This window comes from Parasteatoda tepidariorum, chromosome 9 (genome assembly GCF_982258835.1).
Source record: "Parasteatoda tepidariorum strain Cologne lab strain chromosome 9, Ptep-v5.0, whole genome shotgun sequence".
NCBI classification, from domain to species: Eukaryota; Metazoa; Arthropoda; class Arachnida; order Araneae; family Theridiidae; genus Parasteatoda; species Parasteatoda tepidariorum.
In genome coordinates, this window is record NC_141763.1 from 4,927,361 (window position 1) to 4,948,312 (window position 20,952).

General features: G+C 29.3%; 1 protein-coding gene across 3 annotated transcripts in view; it reads right to left on the reverse strand.

Annotated features, from left to right (window-relative positions):
• The window catches only part of spn-E (tudor domain containing 9 protein spindle E), a 124,792-nt gene that overhangs the window by 23,419 nt on the left and 80,421 nt on the right, over nt 1–20,952 (reverse strand). For all 3 annotated transcript variants that reach the window (XM_087150694.1, XM_087150692.1, XM_087150693.1), the window contains 9 exons: nt 20,631–20,734; nt 20,236–20,316; nt 20,047–20,163; nt 14,685–14,778; nt 12,147–12,254; nt 10,803–10,922; nt 8,316–8,414; nt 6,872–6,988; nt 3,149–3,283 (listed from right to left, as the gene is read on the reverse strand). In XM_087150694.1, coding sequence (XP_087006820.1) covers nt 3,149–3,283; nt 6,872–6,988; nt 8,316–8,414; nt 10,803–10,922; nt 12,147–12,254; nt 14,685–14,778; nt 20,047–20,163; nt 20,236–20,316; nt 20,631–20,734 — 975 coding nt within the window. The remainder of the gene's footprint in view (nt 1–3,148; nt 3,284–6,871; nt 6,989–8,315; nt 8,415–10,802; nt 10,923–12,146; nt 12,255–14,684; nt 14,779–20,046; nt 20,164–20,235; nt 20,317–20,630; nt 20,735–20,952) is intronic.

Consider the following 20,952-nt stretch of genomic DNA (forward strand, 5'->3'; position numbering starts at 1 on the left):
TATTTTTTAGATTTAAAAAGTTGTTTAGAAAAGCATGTTCAACAAAACATTCAAAAGATTAATATTATTGATCTTTGTAAATCTCTTGTAAAATGCAGCAGAGTTGCAGAAGAGGGCGCAAGAATCCAGCTCAATATATGCACACGCGAAATAGCACGTATTTCCTGAAACATGTAAAATGATTGGCACTTTCAAACGCTACGGACCAATGGCATGCCGAAATGGATTGCAGTTGATTGAATTGTGAAAACAATGAACAGAACAAAGAGGAAAACATGTTTTTTGAATAATTTGTAGCCGAAATTGAAGAAAAATCTCATTTTAGAAAAGGGAAAATTATACATTTTTTAAAAAACACCAAATGAAAAAAATGCACCTTTAAGCGCTTCAAAAAACAAAAATTAGCACCTGTAAGTACTTTTTAAAAAGGTTACACACATTAGCAGTTTTTTTTACTTGCTCGATTCAAGACAATTTCACTATGAATCTATATTAGCTTTTGATAGCTTTTTCAACAGTTACTTTTCCAGGGGTGATTGTGAGCCCAAGTCAAAATTCCGGAAAATTCATTGAGTTAAAAAAAAAGAAAAGAACAGGTTAATTGAAAAAAATTTAAACAAGTTTTTTTCTTCCTTTTTCTCACTATTTCTCAGTTCACTTAAAAATATTTAAAATTTTACACATACCTATACCATTTACACATACCCGGAGAAGTAATTAAATTTTACAAATATGTCTCTTTCTTGAGTTTATGATTATAACATCTATTTACTGATAAAAAATTAAAATTAATCATGAGTATGAGCGTATAAAGTAACTCTCTGGCTCTCCCTTACAAACAAATAAAATAAACTGTGTTAAGTTCCACCTTTGAAAATTTGATTTCCGGAAACTTCTGTGATCAATGATTTTTTTTAAACGTCTGGACCTTCGATCTCCGGAAACTTCCGGATCACTGTTAGCGAAAATTCTGGAAATCCGGAGCACAATCAGCCCTGCTTTTCGTATTTTAGGTTATTTCCACATAAATATGGTTGTCACCCAAATATGGAAAGAAAAATTCCCTGTGTTTTCTCTGTACATATTATACACAATATATTAAGAGGAAACACACTATCAATGCGCTTTTGTGTGAGCTATATTGGGATAACTATATTTATTAGTTTTAATTGCTGGAAAAACAGCTGAACATACTTAAATAATGCTATAGTAAATGAAATAGTTTAGTATAGCAGAAATATCATAGTTAAATATCCCATAGAATACGCTTTGAGGAGTCACCATTTCATAAAAGACAAAAATAAGAAACAAAATTCCTTGTTTTCCCAGTCTGTAAAGAAAAAATCGTAACCCCTGGTTCCCTGTTATTTTAGGCGATTTTTAAATTTCCTGTATTTCCCAGGTTTTTCCTGTGGAGTGGCAACCCTGCCATAGTTTTAAAAATTCAGATATTTTTAATGCATTACCATTACTAGGAATGGTCAATGCATCATTTCATAGCAAAATATCGATGTCATAGCCAACCTGATAAAAAATATCCGATCCGATGTTCGGACCGGTAATTTTTCGAAGCATCGAAAATAATTATTTACCAGGATTTGTGCGATGTTTTGTGACGCATCGTTGTCTATATGAGTGTTATTTCAGATAGTACAATGATGGTTTTAAGTGCATGGGATGAGCGCTTCTCCCGACCGTGAAATGGATGACCGCTATCTCGTGAAAAAAGAGCTTTTTTTCTTTTTTTATTATTGACAGTAATGAACAAAATTTAAGATAGGGGTGACAGGGAAGTTATGTGCATTTTAGTGCCAGCTGTTCCTAAGTTTTCAATCTTTCTCAATTCATCAGCAAAAGTTTTAATATTTCTGTTAATGATGAAAATTTTTATGAGTGACCACAATGTGCATTTTTATATTCATAATTACTTATTTAATGACATAGACTGACTGATTTTGTCCCCCCCCCTTCCAGCACAAGTTATTCAATTTTTCAAATTTATTTTCAATGCATCGCTTATTACAAGAATATAATTGCTTCAATTTATCAATCATAAAATGCAAGAATTCGAAATTACACAATACCAAATGCAAAATATTAGTGTAATGAAACATGGAAATGTATTGTTATATCGCAATGTTAGAGTGAAGATACCAAAATCTTAAAATTGCCCAGTCATTATTACATTACGCACCATTTTAAAATTAAGCTTATTTAAAAGGATAAAAAGTATGCATCTAACTGAAGAGTTATGTTCCAATTAAACTCTTTCACTATAAAAAAGTGACAAAATTAAGAACTTTGTATATATTGGGTTTCTTAAAAGCTATGCAAATTTTTGTGAAATACAATATGCCTTTTTGTGATTTGTAACCTTTTTTGGAGGGATATAGTGCCTTTTTAAATTTTTTTGTGGCCTGCCTTTTTTTTATGTCCAGAATAAACTCAGAAAAAGTGTTCTACTACTATTAAAATTATATCTGAGTTGTTTTGGCAACTAAGAAAAAATATTTTTGGACCATCGAACCCCGACTGTTACATTTTAAATTTGATTCCAGTGAACATTAGATGAACATTATTCATAGATGTTGCATAATGTACTAAATTTTAACACATAAGGAATTTCAGGGATTTTTATAATCATCAAAATAGAAAAACTGCAATATTTTCCAGTCATGATTGATAATAAATGAACTTGAAATGTTATGCATAATCACTCATAATTTTGAATAGTAATAGGTATTTAATTTATCAAATATATTTAACGATTCTTTTAAATTGATTTCAAAAAGCATTACTGAGGGGGTGAAAACCCAAACATTTTATAACAAAAAAAAAAAACAAAAAAATTTGAATTGATTTTTATAAATGAGATTCACTTCATTGTGTACTTGCAATACTTATTTAAATATTCTAGTAAGCAAGCAATAATCTGTACAATAATTGAAATATTTCAATAGGAACTTTTTTTTTTAAAGAAATTTACTCAATTTTAGAGAAATTTGTAAAATGTACAAAAATTAGGAAAATTTTAATGAAACCAGTAGACTAGTAAAAACTGCCAAAATCAGTTAATTTTATTGAAGGGGCGAGAGTAAAAATATTGAAACTGACTCTTCATAATGCTCTAGAATTCTTTTAAACAAACCTTTGATGCAAAACTTTCTTCTGCAGGTTCAGCAAGGCCCACTTCAACCATTTCCTTATTCAGAAAATGAATTATACCACTTCTATCTTTAACATTTAGTTCCAATTTCATGACATCATTTACAACAGAATAAATCTAAAATAACAAATCATGAGATTACAAGAGGGCATACAAAAAAAAAGTTTACGTTCATAAATATTGACATTATTTTGATTAAGAAATTAATAAAGCGTCTAACAAAGTCTTGACTTTTATAGACTTGTGTGTTAAACTTCGTTCATTCACTTCTTTTCACAACAATATATTCAATTTACTAATTCAGGGTGCCTAGCCTAATCTTTCAACAAAAAATAAGCACCTTTTAAGTACTTTTAAAGCACTCAAAAAATATATTTAAGCACTATATACATTGACAAAATGCTAAATAATTTTCAAAGCCTTTACACGATCATGATAAAATAACTATTTTCTGACAAAGAACTCTCTTCTTATATTAGCCATCAGAAAAGCCCCAAAGAAAAAAGCACCTTTAAGGGCTTTCAAAAAACAAAAATCGAAAATAAGCACCTTTAAGCACTTTTTAAAAATGCTACGCACCATGTAATTAGAAAAATATTATACAAATAATTCTTAAAAATCACATGCTTTAACACTATTAATAAAATAATTCAAAGTACAAGTTAAAAAATGTGATCCTGGATGTATAGAAAAATCAACAATCATTTCACAATATTTGCGTTTAATCCCGCCTCGCTCAGACCAGAGTTCAATAAAATCTAATATAAAAGCATATTGCGCCTTATAAAGTAATCGCTCTAACATTTATATCAACTCACTTTCAGTTGTTAATTTTTACCGAAATAAAATCAAAGTGTAATTGTTCAGTTATAAAACTAATTCAAATTTTTAATTTGACTGTACATTGAACATAATAAATGTTTTGGATTGATTGTAATAATGTAAAATAAAATTTTCGTTCACAAATTTTTTTTCAGGTGAGCAAAAAAGAAAGAAATAATTCGATTTTAACACTCTTTCGATTTTGTCTAAAAATGTTGAGTGCATCACTTTCTAAAGATGGAGAGGGGAGAACGTTAATTTATTTCCTTCTCTAGATAGTGAAGCACCTACATTTTTTGTTTTAGGTGTGACAAAAGAACTATTTTTTTCTTCTTAGTCAACTTAAAAAAAATATTTTATATAAATTTTCTTTCATAAATTTAGTTTTTTCTAATTCTGGACCTGTTTGTGCTGCAAAAGGGTCGAAATTGCAATTTGAAAAAAGATTCAAAGTTATGTTTAAAGAAAGTTCTCTCAAGTTACAATAACGATAAACGTAGCTTTCAGTGGTCTGGAAGTAATAGTAACTTGTTTTTTTAATTTGAACATTAGATTTGTTAATTTGTAGATTTGAAAAAAGATTCAAAGATCAGTTTAATTAAAAGTTTCTTAAGTTACAATAACGATAACCTTGTCTTCCAGTAGCCCAAAAATTAATAATGACTTGTTTTGTTAATTCAAAATTTGAAGAAGGGATTCATCAATTTCGGTGATTCGAAAAAAGATTCAAAGATCAGTTTAATTAAAAGTTTCTTAAGTTACAATAACGATAACCTTGTCTTCCAGTAGCCCAAAAGTAATAATGACTTGTTTTGTTAATTCAAAATTTGAAGAAGGGATTCATCAATTTCGGTGATTCGAAAAAAGATTCAAAGATCAGTTTAATTAAAAGTTTCTTAAGTTACAATAACGATAACCTTAGCTTCCAGTAGTCCGGAAGTAATAATTACTTGTTTTGTTAATTCAAAATTTGAAGAGGGGATTGATTAATTTTGTTGATTCCAAAAAAAGATTCAAAGTTAAGTTTAATTAAAAATTAGTTTGAGTTACAATAACGATAAACTTGGCTTTCAGTGGTTCGGAAGTAATAGTAACTCCTTTTGTTAATAGAATAGAAGTAGTTAAATATCGTTGAACTTCAGCTACTTGTGATCAAAATATTTATTGGTGATATGTCCTACTTGCCAATAAAATGTCTTATTTGTTGTCCCCGAGACCCAGAATGAAAATATTTTTCTTTATTAAATTTTTAGCAAAAATTTAAAAAAACATATCTTTGAAGACATAAAGGAACACATTATGGAAAGTTTTCATAAAAAAATTAGGTTATATTTTCATAGAATTAAAATGAGAAATCATAGCTAGTAGGTCAGGAATATTTATCGGTGATATGTCCTACTTGTCAATAAAATGTCCTATTTATTGAAATTTCTTTTAAAAATAAAACACTAGAATTGTCCAATAGCTTGGCTCTAAGGTTCACAAAATATGTTGTTAGCGTTGAAAACCCTTGAAAGAGTTCATTGAAAAGTTTTTGATTCCATTAGATCCACTGCAAAAAGCATTACGTTTTAAATTTATGTTGAATATTTTTAATTACATATAAGGAGCATCAAAATCTTTTAAGTGCTTCTAAGGTTCTGATTTGAAGAACATTAGATGCACTCTTCACACCCAAGAAGCCCTTCCAATTAGGAATAAAAGCTGCACACATTTTAAGAAGAGTAAAAATAAATAGTATTACAGGCAGATCCTGTTTCAGCAAAATCCGAAAATTCCAATGAAACGAATATATTGGGCATCTCTATAGAAACAATGGATTAATAATACCGATATTACAAAATTCATAATCTGATTCAACAAAGGTAAAAATGAACAACAATTCTCATTTTCTCTGATGATCAAAACACTTCTTCAAAAGTACACAATGATCTCAGAATTCAAATATTTTCGCATCTTCAAAATAGTTTCAGTTATGAAAGGGCAAGTCAAAAAAGACGAATCACTCTTAAGGACTCCCCCAAAACCTCAATCCATTCATGTTTGAAGAAGTAAAAATACGTGTCTTTCCAAAAGAGTGATTTCCAGTTCTGCTTAAAAATAAAGTAATTTTGGAGAAGTTTGTAATTGCTACCGGTTCTAAACTATTTGCACAGAAGAAAAATTACAGATGACGTAATTTCTGATAGGTAAGAGATAATAAATCCATTGTTCCATTTAATTGCTTTTGGGAGCTTTTAAAATATTGATTTGATATTTCCTATATATGGAGTACAAATAGATCAAAACTGTAAGCAAATGCTGATGATTTTTTTATGCGTAAATTTCTAATGTAACAAAATAATTTAGGTTATTGTGTTGCGATTGCTTCAGAACCTTAGAAATCTGCTAAAACGAGATTTGACTGTACTTGAAGCAATTTTTGATAAAAACAATTTCATCTTATCGCCTAAAAAATTCTGCATTTAGTTCAATGTTAAAAACAGCAAGTTAAATTACACAGGGTATCTGCTACGTTTCAGATTTTCAAATCCATGACTTTTCAAGAATTTTTCATGACTTAACAAAGTTATATAAAAACACAGCAATAAATTAAAAAAAAACAAAAACATTATAATAACATTAATTAAAATGAAAGGTATCACCAAAACTGTTACACTCTGCATCTTCATATTTATAGATTTTAGATATTCGAACACTGTGAAATTGGGGGGAGGGGTAAATTTTGAAAATCAAATTTTTCGTCGACCTAAATCCATGACTTTCCTTGATTTTTTAAATAAAAAAAATTGTTATAATCATGACAAATTTCGTTCAATACCGAAATTCAGGATACCCTGATTATAGGAATGATTCAGTGAATGACACATGAATCAAACAGACCTTGGCTTGAATTTGTATTCCACTGACTTTAGTTTTGAACCATTCTGTAGCCTTATCATTCCATTCACCAGTAGGACTTCTAAAAGGTTTCACTTCGGCTAAACTGCATTCTACGGCCTATTAAAAAGAAACAGACATGAATACTGAACAACACATACTATATTTAAGTAAAAAATACAAATGATCCCGTTTGAGAGAAAGAGAAATTATATACTTATAATATATGACCTAATATACAGTACAAAATAAAACTAAACTCAGCAGCGCGTCAGCCCATGAGGGCCAAGGCCTACTGTGCCCATCTCAGTTTTCTTGACCTTAGGCCCTGGGGTGCAAGAGCAGATGTTCCGGTCAGGTGGTCAGCCTAACGTGGAACCCCCAGTGTTTAGTTCCCAAGCATGCTTGGTACTCATTTATCGACCCACTGAAGGGATGAAAGGCTGAGTCAACCTTGCCCGGCCTGAGGATCGAACCAGGGACCTGTGGCACGACAGCGCGAAGCGCTACCGCTCAGCCACCGGCCGTCACAGTACAAAATTAGTAAATCCAAATTGCGATGCACAATTTTTAAATCGTGTGAATACGAATTGCAAGGGGTAGTTTTGAAAACAGGTAAATAAGAAAATCTATATCTGATACAGAAATCGGGTGAATAAGAATCGTAATATCAGCAGCGCAGTTCCTAACATTCAAAATCAGGAAAAATCTGTGGAACCAAAAGAATATAAATGGCGGAAGAATTGCGTACGACATAATTCTTCATGAAATTAACAGAAGAATGAATGCAAAATTGCAACGGGTGTGAATACAAATTGCAATGGGTAGCTTTGAAATCAGGTAAATAAGAAAATCTATATTTGATATAAAAATTGTGTGAATAAGAATCGTAATATTAGCAGCGCAGTTCCTAATATCCAAAATCGGAAAATTCCGTGGAACCAAAAGAATAAAATTGGCAGAAGAATCGCTTACGACATAATTCTTCACGTAATTAGCAGAAGAATGTATGCGAACGTCTCGTTAGTGGAAGTTAGCGAAAGCTTCTGTAAGCAAAAATTGCATGCAATGCTTCTAGACCTGGAAGAATGATACGAAAAATCCGGAATTCCTGAGTATAATCCCCCTTGGCTTTTTCAATGTCGATCTCCACTTATATATATATATATTACATATATAAGTGACAAGACAATATTTTAAAGCTATATTCTTATTTATTAATATATTTTTGATGCAAAATAAACGTTTCTTTATTAAAACATTTATTGAACATTGAAAGAGAACAAGCAATTTATAGATGCAATAAATAGGAACACTACTAAAAATGTTAAATGATCTTTTCTTAAACTTTCTCGCACAAAAGCAAAATTTTATAATATAATCCCATAAAATAGAGAAATGACAAGAAATTATTCAGTTAGAACTTTCCCACAAAGAAGCTACTTACTAAAGCTGGAGTAGTATATACATCTGGCGTTTTTTCATCAATTTCTCTCAGGTCACTTATTTTAACCCTTTCAGTATTACCATAATCAATGAAAAATACCTGTAAAATGGAACCAAAAAGTAATATATTCAACTTAAACAAATATAATTTAGAAGTTTTTATAAAGTCTAAAACATTTTATAAGCATGAAAACTATGTTTATATCAATTAAAAAAAAGCAATCCATTAATAATAATACTTTCTTGCTAAATCATAGTAAGGGGGAAGTAATATGTTATGAAGATACTCTTCTTAAAAAAGTATAGCTTAATGTTTGATACATACATACAGTCAGACTTCTATTTAACATACTTCCATTTTGCGAATTTTTTTGAGGAACCAAAAATATTTTGGAAATTTCTTCACAAAATAAAATCCAAATAGCAAAGTGAATTTTCTATTTAACGAACTTTTCATTGAGATCCACTTTCCCTATTTCCTACTTCCTTTATTTAACTTCCACTTTCTCCATTTAAAATTACTTTGTAGTAATAATTTTATACAGCAAATAAATATAATCAAAATGTATGTAGCATGATAGTGTAACACTGGATGTTTTTCTCTATTCTTGTTTTCCACGCAGATTCCATTTATGGTTAAGATTTATAAAATAAATAGTAGATACTAGTTTACAAGATAAAGGTGTATCAATTGCTATTTTAATGATGTCTAGTGTTTATGAATTAAAAACCTGTTTTGTTTTGTTTAAGCATTTTAAAAGGCGATTTTCTATTTAAAGAATTTTCCATGTAACAAACTGATTAGCGGAATTTAGCAACTTTGTGAAATACAGGTTCGACTGTATATATATATATACACACATCAGGGTGCGTAGCCAAATCTTTCCAAAAAAATAAGCACCTTTTAAGTAGCGAAAAAATATTTTCAAGCACTATATACATTAACAAAATGCAAAATAATTTTCAAAGACATTGAAAATTATTTTGCACTTTGTTTTATTGATGATTATAAAATTATTTTCATGGTGTAAAATTACTAATGTAGAATTACTTATCATGATCATGTAAAACTATTTTACATGATCATGATAAAATAACTAGTTTCTGACACGGAACTCTTTTGTTGATTATATGAGCCACCATAAAAAAATTGGGAGATTTTTTGGTTTGATTTCAGATGGTGGAAAATGAAGCCTGAAATTGAGAATATCTTGCAAAATGCAGCAGAGTTGCACACGAGAGTGCTAGAATCTCACCGAACTCAGCTCAGTAGATGCACATGCGGACCCGCAACTATTTCATCAAACATGTAAAATGATTGGCACTTTCATATGCTACGGACCAACTGTATGAAACACATTGTGTTTGAATGAATCGTGAAAACGTTGAATAGAACACCGTGAAAAACACGTGTCATGCCTCCATATATGTTTTTATTGAATGTTTCATATTGCTATACGTTTGTATAATATTACAAAGTTTTGCTATGCTAGTATAAAATGGTTGTTCATTATTTTTTTATTGAATGTCGCACATTATATTTTTTTATGTTTGTATTGAATATTTTATATTATATAGCTTAATGGTATATTTATTGAATATTTTCTGATGTTTGTCATGCCTCCATGTTGAGATGGCGCTGTCATCAAGTTAGATGTTGTAAAAAAAGACAGAGGAGGGAATGCTCTGATTGAGAGCGGGAGTGAAAAGAAAGATGTATGCTTGTAGTTTTGTTTAGGTTGCTTGGTTATATTAATTTTCTTCAAACTTAATCTTTTACCATTGTTAATAAATGTTTTTTTGTGTTGTAAACTAGTTACCATTTTTTTTTGACCAATTGTGTTTTTGGGAAGCATCTGAGTGAAGAAGGGAAAAGGAGAAAAAAAATATACATATCACACCACGCTTTTGTATAATGTGGCATGCTGAAGAAAAAAAATCTCATATTTGAAAAGGGAAAATTACGCACTTTTTAAAAACTCTATGCACCATGTATGTATATATATATATATATATATATATATATATATATATATATATATATATATATATATATATATATATATATATATATATATATATATACACACATATATATACATATATATATACATATATGTATGTACGTAGGTATGTAAAATTTGTATAAAAATGTGAGTCTTATCCAGAGATGGACCCAAAAGCTTCATTTAAGACCAAACAAAAAAAATTGCATTTTTCATTAATAAGAAGGGGGAAAAAATGCATATTTATACAAATTGTTGGGATTAAGAAATTTTATGACATTAAGTAGTTCCAAACAATATGAAGTGAACATATTTTTTAAAATCTTTCAACACAGAATAAGTATTTATAAAACCAGCATAGCTGTAATAGAACCCCGCTGGTCAATGCCAAAAATTGACTTTAAAAAAGAGGTGCAAATATTTTTATGCAATCACATATTAGTTGTGGGGGACGTGTGAAACAATGTCTTAAAAAGACTTACTTCGGCCAGGCTTTCTTTACTTCTTAGCTTCTTTACCTGAGCTCTGTAGTAATCCTGTTTCCCACGCTCTGTGAAGGGTGCAAGACATAACATGTTGGCAACTGCTTTCTTTGATAACACCTAGTTTCACAATTATTTATTGTTAAAAAAAAAAAAAAAACTAAAATGACATAAATTTATCGAAATAAAAAGTTACATTTTTGAATGTTTTAATTTATTTTATAACCGTCGTTGAACAGCCGACTCAATTTTATGGGTTTACGACTACTAACGTTCAACTCCATAGCCTTGTAATTTTGAACCCAATCCAGAAGACAAGGGAACTCCTGGATCAAGTATTGGTTGAAATTTACCTTCGTAGAGAACTTTTTTAAAAACTAACCCGCATTTGCGTTACATGGAGAGGAAGACCATGAGAACCTCCCACGGTTAGACTGACGGCAAGGGGACTCTAGCTCATGATCCGTCTACCACTGACTGAGATCTGCGTGCAGCGTGACATCATGAGAAGGGAAATCGTGGCTTCAGATCTAAGAGCGGAATGAACTAGCCCTGTATCATAAGGGACTTCAAGATTGAATTGAGTTAGCATGTCTTATATACTCAGGAGTCTATCCAGACATTTTGTGAAAGGTCCGTTTTTGTAAAATTGTGAAAAAATGACTCGTAATCTGCGAATATAAAATAAACGTTAAGTCACATTATTTCAACCAGGGTCCTGCTTTTGTGAATTTGTGCAAATAGGGTCCTGCTATTGCAAAAAAACTTTTTCAAGGAATTTTTTAAATTGTAAAGACATACAAGATTATGCTCAACACTGTAAAATTATAATTAAAAAAATTAAATTAAAAAAATAAACAGCAATTGCAGGTATTAAATTAGCGATGCAACATATTAATATTTGGTATTTAGCCTATACTGCTGAATGCAGAATATTCATTTCGGACGAATAAAGAAAGAAGCGTCTGCCGAAGACAAAACTTAGTTCGTTTACATCTGTCTTTCTTTCCCCCCTCCCTTCCTGGGAAGGGTTTATTGGATTAACAGAACAATAATGAAGATAAACAAATTTGTGAAGGGTCCGATTAAAAGATAAATTATTTTGTGAAAGGTCAGTTTTTAAGTTAAAAGATTTCGTGAAGGGTCCGTTTTTATGAAAAGATATTTTGAGAAGGGTCTGTTAACGGATCCAAATTTCTTCTAAACAGACCCCTGATTATATGCTATTGAATTGATGTTTAATAATCATAGTAGCAGTTACGCCTCAGAAATCTTTCAGAGCTGTTGATTTTGCTTTTGAATACAGAATTAGGTTAGATAAATAACAATAACAGAAGCACTTACTTTTAAGTTTCTGTACTGATCATACTGAATCGTCATGTCAAGGAATCTCATTAAATTATTAGTGGATGGGCTGATTATACGAGCCCAAAAACTTCCACAATTTACGACCTGAAAAAAAAAAGTACATTTTTTGATTTTGTAAAAAAAACTCCCGAATACAGAACAACATTTCCCCAACAGTTTTGCGTTCACTTATACGTTATTTCAAGTCTTCTCAGTAAGCTCCCAACATGGATAGGAAAAAGTCCTGTATATTTTATGTAATAAAAATTTTTTTAAAGATAATTTATTATAATGTACTAAATATTTCATGCATAGGAAATTTTATTGATTTTTATAGTCATCAAAATAGAAAAACTGCAATGTTTTTCAGTTATGATGGACATTAAATGAACTTGTAATGCTATGTATTATGTTTACTGATAATTTTGAATAGTTATAAGCATTTCATCAAAGATAGTAAAAGATGTTTTTAATCAATTTCGAAAAGGGAGTTCTGAATAAAAATAAACTGCACATCTCAGGACAAAAACAGTTTTAAACTGATTTTAATAAATAAGGCTAGCCTTATTATTAAGGCCCGGATTTTGATGACATTTGCACTTTTTTGCATTTTTTGATATTTTTTTGTCCTTTAGAGCATTTTTTTAGATTTATAGGGCATTTTTCTTTAAATTTTTTGGCGTATTTTGCATTTTAAAGCATTTTTTAAATTTTTTGCTAATTTTTTCCAATTTTTATTATTTTTTTTTTAATCTTTTTTTATTATTACACTGGCTTCCAAACAATGAAAAAAAATCTCTAGGATATTAACAGGTGTAGCAACATCTTTTCAAATTGAAGAAGAATTGTCAGTAAATGAGTCTGTCTTTTTCAAGTACGCACCAATAACATCAGTAGACGTTGAAAGAAGCACTTTCAGACAAGAGACGCTCGTTTACATTTCAAAATATCAACAAAAAAAATTTATAATCCAATGTAATTCTGATATTTAGTAATATTATAAGATGGAAGTTGTTATATTCATTAAAGTTTCTATACAGAATGAAAATGTTTTGGGGTCAATATATTTTCCTTTTTTTTTGTTATTTTAGGATATAAAACATATTTTTCAAACTTTAATGAACGTAGAACAAGTATTGCATTGCTTAATATTTTTTGAAATGACTCATAATAATTTTAAAGTGTTAAACATTGTTTTATTTCAATATTTTTATTTTATTTAAGTCATGTCATAAGGCATTTTTAGCGCAATTTTCGCATTTTTAAGAGCATTTTTTGCACTTTTTAAGGGCATTAATAGAGATTTTTTAGGTCATCAAAATCCGGGCTCTACTTATTATAATACAATACTTATTTTAATATTCATACAAGCAACATAGCTGCCAACATGGATAGGAAAAAAATCCAGTAGATTTTATGAAATAATATAAATTTCATGGTAATTGTTGTATAATGTTCTAAATATTTACACATAGGGAATTTTAAGGATTTTTATAGTCATCAAAATAGAAAAACTGCAATAGTTTTCAGTTATGATTGACATAAAACATACTTGGAATGTTAACTCATAATTTCGAATATTATTGGCATTTGATTCCTCAAAGATAGTTAAAACATGTTTTTAATTAATTTAAAAAGAGAGTTCTGAATAAAAATAAATTGAACATTTTAGAATTTTAAAAAAAAAAAAAACAATTTGAATTGATCTTTATAAATGAGGTTCACTTCATTATGTATTTGCAATACTTATTTAAATATTCTAGTAAGCAAGCAATAATCTGTACAAAAATTCCATTTCAATAGGAATTTTTTTTATGAAAGTTACTCAATTTTAGGGAATTTTCTAAAATGTACAAAAACCAGGAGAATTTTAACTAAACGAGAAGACAAGGAGAAACAGGCAAAATCCAGTAGTCTACTGGTAGAGTTCACCCACTCTTTCACCAAAACAAAAATTAAGCACCTTTAAGGACTTTAAAAATAGTATGATTGTTCATTATCGAATATACAAGTCTCCAGTGATAGCGCAAATTATTTACTGTCCTAAAAAAATATCAATAAATAAAAAAATCATAAAAAAAACAATTTTATTATAATGTAAACACTGATATAATTGTGTGAATTTAACATGGCTCACCAAAGAAGTACCAGGCAATTTTTGCAAACCTGGGTCGAGTTTTATTTAAAAAATTTTCAGATATTAAAAGTTAACGCCATTCAGACTGTAAAGGTTAACGTATGAAACTAATCTGCATTCCATTTTAAATAATTTCATTAAAATTGAAAAAATTGTTCCTGTCAACCATAGTGATGCTAAAAAACTAAGCATTTTTAAAAGCCTTGAACCAAAATTAAGTACTTTTAAGGGCCCTTATTTTCCAAAACAGTTTTTAAGGACTTCTGAGAACCGTGGGAACCCTGACGGGAAAATCCAGTAGAATTGGCAGCTATGTATTAAGAGATTACAAAAGATTCTTATAAAAACTTTTGACACTTTTCAATGGCATGATAAATCAGTTTATTATGTTCACTTACATGAGTTATTAGAATGTCAATTATTCCAGATTTTCCCGGTGGTGGAACTTCAATTCTTTTAAGCTCCATTTGGGGTTCAAACTTTACAGTCACTCTATAAACAAAAGAAAAGCAATAAATCAGGAATTTTGCAAATCACACTAGGAATAAATATACAAGGTGCGTAGCCAAATCCTTCAACAAAAAATAAGCACCTTTAAAGTACTTTTTAAGCACTCAAAAAGATATTTTTAAGCACTATATACATTACCAAAATGCAACATAATTTTCAAAGACTTTACATTATCACGATAAAATAACTAGTTTCTGACAAAAAAACTCTTTTCTTGATTATGTTAGCCATTATAAAATGATCCAGAGACTTTTTGGATTCTATATCAGAGGATGGAAAATGAAGTCTGAAATTAACAATATCTTGCAAAATGCAGCAGAGTTGCACATGAGAGTGCAATTATCACCCCAAAACCAGCTCAGTAGACTCGCACTTTTTAGAAACACAGACTCGCAAGTTTTCACCAAACATGTAAAATGATTGGTGCTTTCATATGCTATGGGCCAACGGTACTCCTAAATGATTGTGGTTGTGAAAATGTTGAATAGAACAATGTGAAAAGCACACTTTTGCATAATACATGGCGAAAATAGACATGGAAAAGAAAAAAATATCATTTTCGAAAAGGAAACACATATAACAACCTCATCAGGATGTTTTTTTATACTTTGCCTAAATGGCATTTGTCATTCTATAGAATGTCTAGGTATTATATACAATGGCTAGGGAAAGTATGTAATACTTCTCATATTTCATACTTTGCCTAAAAAACATCCGGCATTACATACAATGCCTATGCATTCTATAGAATGCAGGCGTTTCATACTTTGCCAGTACCATATACGTTAACAAAATGAAAAATAATTTTCAAAGACTTTACATGATCATGATAAAATAACTAGTTTCTGACAAAGAACTCTTTTCTTGGTTATATTAGCCACCATAAAAAGATGAAACGGATTTTTGGTTGGATTTCAGGAGGAAAATGAAACCCTCATATTTCATACTTTGCCTAAAACACATCCGGAATTATATTCAATGCCTATGCATTCTATAGAATGCAGGCGTTTCATACTTTGCCAGTACCATATACGTTAATAAAATGAAAAATAATTTTCAAAGACTTTACATGATCATGATAAAATAACTAGTTTCTGACAAAGAACTCTTTTCTTGGTTATATTAGCCACCATAAAAAGATGAAACGGATTTTTGGTTGAATTTCAGGAGGAAAATGAAACCGGAAATTGAGAATCTCTTGCAAAATGTAGCCGAGTTGCACATGAGAGTGCAAGAATAATTCCCACTGAATCCAGATGAGTAGATGCACATGCAGATCCGCAAGCATTTCATCAAACATGTAATACGATTGGCGCTTTCATGCGCTACAGAACGCTGAAATGCATAGTGTTTGAAATGATTTGTGAAAACGTTAAATAGAACAATGTGAAGACCACACTTTTGCATAATATGTGGTGAAAATCGACACAGTAAAAGAAAAAAATATCATTTTTGAAAAGGGAAAATTAAGCACTTTTTAAAAACATCCAATGAAAAAAAGCACCTTTAGGGGCTTTTAAATAATGAAAATCGAAAATAAGCACCCTTAAGCACTTTTTAAAAACTCTACGCACCGTGATATAATGTGTCTCATTTTTATGAGTAAAAGTTGTTGACATGTACTTTTGTATTAAGCATAGTATTACTATGAGACATATCACAACACCATGGAGTGGAATTGAGAATTATTATAATTTTTTTTTTTTTAAAATTAGGCTGATTACCCTGACAACTGAGAGTTTTTTTTTAAATACTTTTTACCAGGGTTTGTTGATTTGAATCAACTTGATTTAAATCAAATGATTTTTTTTAAAAAATAATTGATTTAAAACAACTAATTCTCTTGATTTATATTGATTATAAAAGTTAAAAAACAGTGTTCTAAATTTTTGATACTTTTATTTTATTTTCTTAGTATTAAAATTTAATTTAAATAAATTGCTGCATTAATTAATTTTAGTCAACGAAATTACTTTCTTGGTGTGTATTAAATTCCAACACATTTGAAATTACATTTTTAAAAATCTTTTGATTCTTGAGATTGAAAGTACAGATTAAAGTAAACGTTTAATGCTGTCTTAATATAAATTTGCATTGCTGTAGAAAGTAATTATTAAACATGAATTTTTTCAAAAAATAATGTTAATTAAAATTCTACCCTTTGAAAGAAAAAGCGTGGAATTAAAATCTACATCATATTTTATTGGTGGAAAATGTATATTTCTGAAGCTTGAGGGTATATCAAAAAGAAATTACCCTAATATGCCAAAAATAGAAAGGAAAAAAAAAAGGCCAATAAATTCAGATATTTTTTTCTTGATATAGTGTCATTCTTTCCTTTTAAACTCTTTCAAAGTCTATTTGAAGCAGTAGGGTTATTAACTGGCATTTTTTTCTCATAATATATTTACAGTATCTTTGACATCTGATTTTCTATAAAGAAATTTTGTGAAAAAAAAAAATTCCTATGAGTACATAGATTTTTAAAAAAATTTATTTTTTTTAGCTTAACTCATCTATTTTGATAAAGAATTAAAAATGAATATTTTAATAAAAAAATATATAGATTAAATATTTATTTATTTTTTGATGAATGACTACATTTATAAACACAATCTGTTACATTTATTTCGTCATATCAATCAAGAGAAGTAATAATGAAATTTAAAATTAAAATTATGGTTTGCTAATTGAAACTTTGTTTTAATAGTTAAATTACAGGGGTCTGTCCAAATGAAATTTACTACCGTTTACCGGTACCTTCACAAATGTAACTTTAAGAAACACGGTTGAATAATTTCACAAAATACTTCTTTCTTAAAATTTTAATTTTTGTGTCTCTTAAGAAACGATTAATCCAAATTTTTAACATATTTGCGTTGATTTTTTAATATAATTTTTAATTTTCAAAAATTATGTCTAAATTTTTACAAAATAGGTATCCTTCCAAAATAGGTATAGGTAAAAATTTCCTTCATGCATTCGTTTCAAAATGGTTGCTATGCATTCAAAGCTACGTATTATAATGAAAATTTATTTTAGTAAGTTAAAATATTGTTCTAAATATTGCTATAATGTAGTTTCAAAATTAATTTAATTTTGATTAAGCATTTATAAAGTTTTTTTAGTCATAAATTAAAGTTCTTACAATGTATTTGAATAAAAGAAGAAAAAAATCCGATTTAAATTAAAAAAACCACGAACCCTGCTTTTTACGTTCTTCTTCATTACAGATAAAAAACAATGAGTAAAATTGTTAAAATTATATGATTATTACAAACCAATTACTGAATACATAAATCACAGCTTTTTTTTATTATTTCCAATGGCCAGAGTTACCGAGACACCACTACACCGCAAAAAGTTGTGGAGCAAATGAGAACATAGAAAAAAGAAAAACATAACAGGACGCCCCTGCATTAGCCCTCAAAAGGCTTCCGTCAGTATAGACGCGTTCCCGATTGGGTTCGAGATACGGGGTGCTTATTGATTCTTACCTTAAAATAGAGGAAATCTTGTTCTTTTTTTGAAAAACCACTTGGGAAAAATCACAGTTTCTTTAGTTAAAGTAACACCCATATATCCCCACAATTCTCAGCACACCCATACATTTGCAAGAATAATGACCAAATTTGGAATTTATGCATTGAATGAATAGATTAATTCAGAATAGCAAATAATTTAAAAAATCAATAATTCTAAATTTTCTTTCGGTAAAACGAGTCTCATCAGTAATTACATATACAAACTACATATTTAATAACTTTTAAAAGTACATGCATTAAAAAAAAAAAGTAAAAGTGTAAATTTGAAATGTTTTTATTAAAGAGCAAATTATTTTACATACACCTAATTCAATTGAATATGTAATGCCCACAAAGCGATGTGTGAACAGATTTAATATTCTAGGAAGTTTTATTATTGTGATTTGAGTTTAAATGTCCGCTTCATTTTACAATTCGTAAGAGTTTTCTGTAATTTATAAATTCTAACAGGTCTTGAGCCTTAAACAAATTCAACAAAATTAATATCACAGCATTAAGAAAGTGTAAGCAGGGATCTGTTTAGGTTTTTCCGAGAGATACCTATTTTGTGAAAATTTAGACATAATTTGTGAAAAATAAAATCAACACAAAAATATGGATTTATCGTTTCTTACGGGATACAAAAGTAAAATTTTAAGAAAAAGTATTTTGGGAAACTACTGTTTTGCCTAAAGTTGAATTTGTGAAGGCACCGCTAAACGGTAGTAAATTTGGCTAGGACAGACCCCTGGTAAGGTTAGCCATGTTTTGAGTGTTATCCCTTTTTTGGCTATATTTGTGTAAAATAGCACCGTTTGTTATTTTTTGGGCAGCATCATAGCAAGCTAGTGAAGTCTTATGAATTCTTTTGTTCTTTGTCTTGTTGAAGATTAGATTGAAAAATAGCATTATATTGAAAACACACAAGTATAATAATGTTGGATGGAGCATTTGGATATTTGTATTGAATAAATATTGGATATTGCTATTTGTATTGAATAAATATTGGATATTGATATTGGATATTTGCATTGAAAAAATATTGGATATTTGCATTAAATAAATATTGTATTGAAATAAAAAGTTAGCCATTACATTGACTGTTAAGAAAAAGAGAAAAATATTTTATATTCGCTTTTTTATAAAATGTAATAAAAATGAAATAATTGGCTTAATTTAATTAAAATTCGATTAAGAATTATTCTAAAAATTAATTTAGGAAAAGTTAGGAAATATGTAATGCCCATTGTGGCGTCTCTTTCAGTGAAACATAAGTACATACAGGGGTGATTGTGAGCCCAACTCAAAAATCCGGAAAATTTCTTGAGTAAAATCATTAATGAGGCATTTCAAAAAAAATTTATGTCTTTATAAATTTGAATTATTGATATTTTCACAACATGCAATTCTAAATAAATTATATGCAGCATAATTTAAATTAATAATTATAAATAAGTTTACTTTTATCTCTAATCACATTTATTATTCTACCAGAAAAAATATTTACAAATGAAAAAGATGCCAAGTATAAATTCGAGTTCTATTATTTTTAAATAAATATACAAGAAATTTTATACATTAAAGTGATCGATGATTTCTTGAAACTTCTGGACCTTGGATTTCTGGACCGCGTGAAACGAAAAATCGGGAAATCCGGATTTTTTTCTGGAGCACAATCATCTCTGTACATATCATCCAACTGATAAGCATGAAAATAAACTATTACCTATTAGGCATTAATCTGTGATCTCTATTCTGATTTTTTGATGACAAAATTTGTTGACATTTTCTGTCCGCTTCCTCTGGACTAAAAATAGTTAGTTCGAGCGGAAGACCAAGTTTCCTAAAATCAAAAAAAGAAAAAGCTATAAATTTGAATGATCACAGAAACAGAACAAAATAAACAACACCTCACCTCATTTTAACTGCAAGATACACAGGCTGAAGAACATTAGAAGAAGAGCTGCTTGCACTCCTTGCAAATTTAATATAAGCCCTAAAGAACAAGTGATAATTTGAATTAAAAAAAACGAACAAAATAATAATACAGTTTAATTCCTTTTTAGCGAATTCCTAGGGACCGAAGCAATCGCTACCAAAAAAAATCTTAAATTTCTAATGGGGAAAAAAAGAAAAAAAAATGGAAATTTTATTGATAGAATTTATTAGTCCATTGATTTTTCTCTCTATTATTTTCATTGATTTGCCCACTGATTTCAGTCCCCAGGACAGAAGAGTGGCACCTGTGACTGTATTGTTAAAGACAAGCAACCCTAAAACAAATTATTTAAAAGAAGGAGAGGAACTCACTTTTTTTCTTCAAATTCAATGACAATGTTGTTGGAGCAGCAGGTAAACATATCCTTTAATGCTGATGCATAGAGTATTCCATGTTTTGGAGGAAGCCCAGATACCTTTAGAATTGAAGAGGAAAAAAATAGTATGAATAAAACAAAAAAACTACATAAAACACATTTTCTAAACATTGACTCTTCTGTTTATATATTAAGTTCCGCGTTCGTCTGACCACCTAACCGGAACTTCTACTCCTGCACCCCAGAGCCCAAGGTCAAGAAAGCTGAGATGGGCACAGTAGGCCTTGGCCCTCTATGGGCTGTCGTGCCACTGAGTT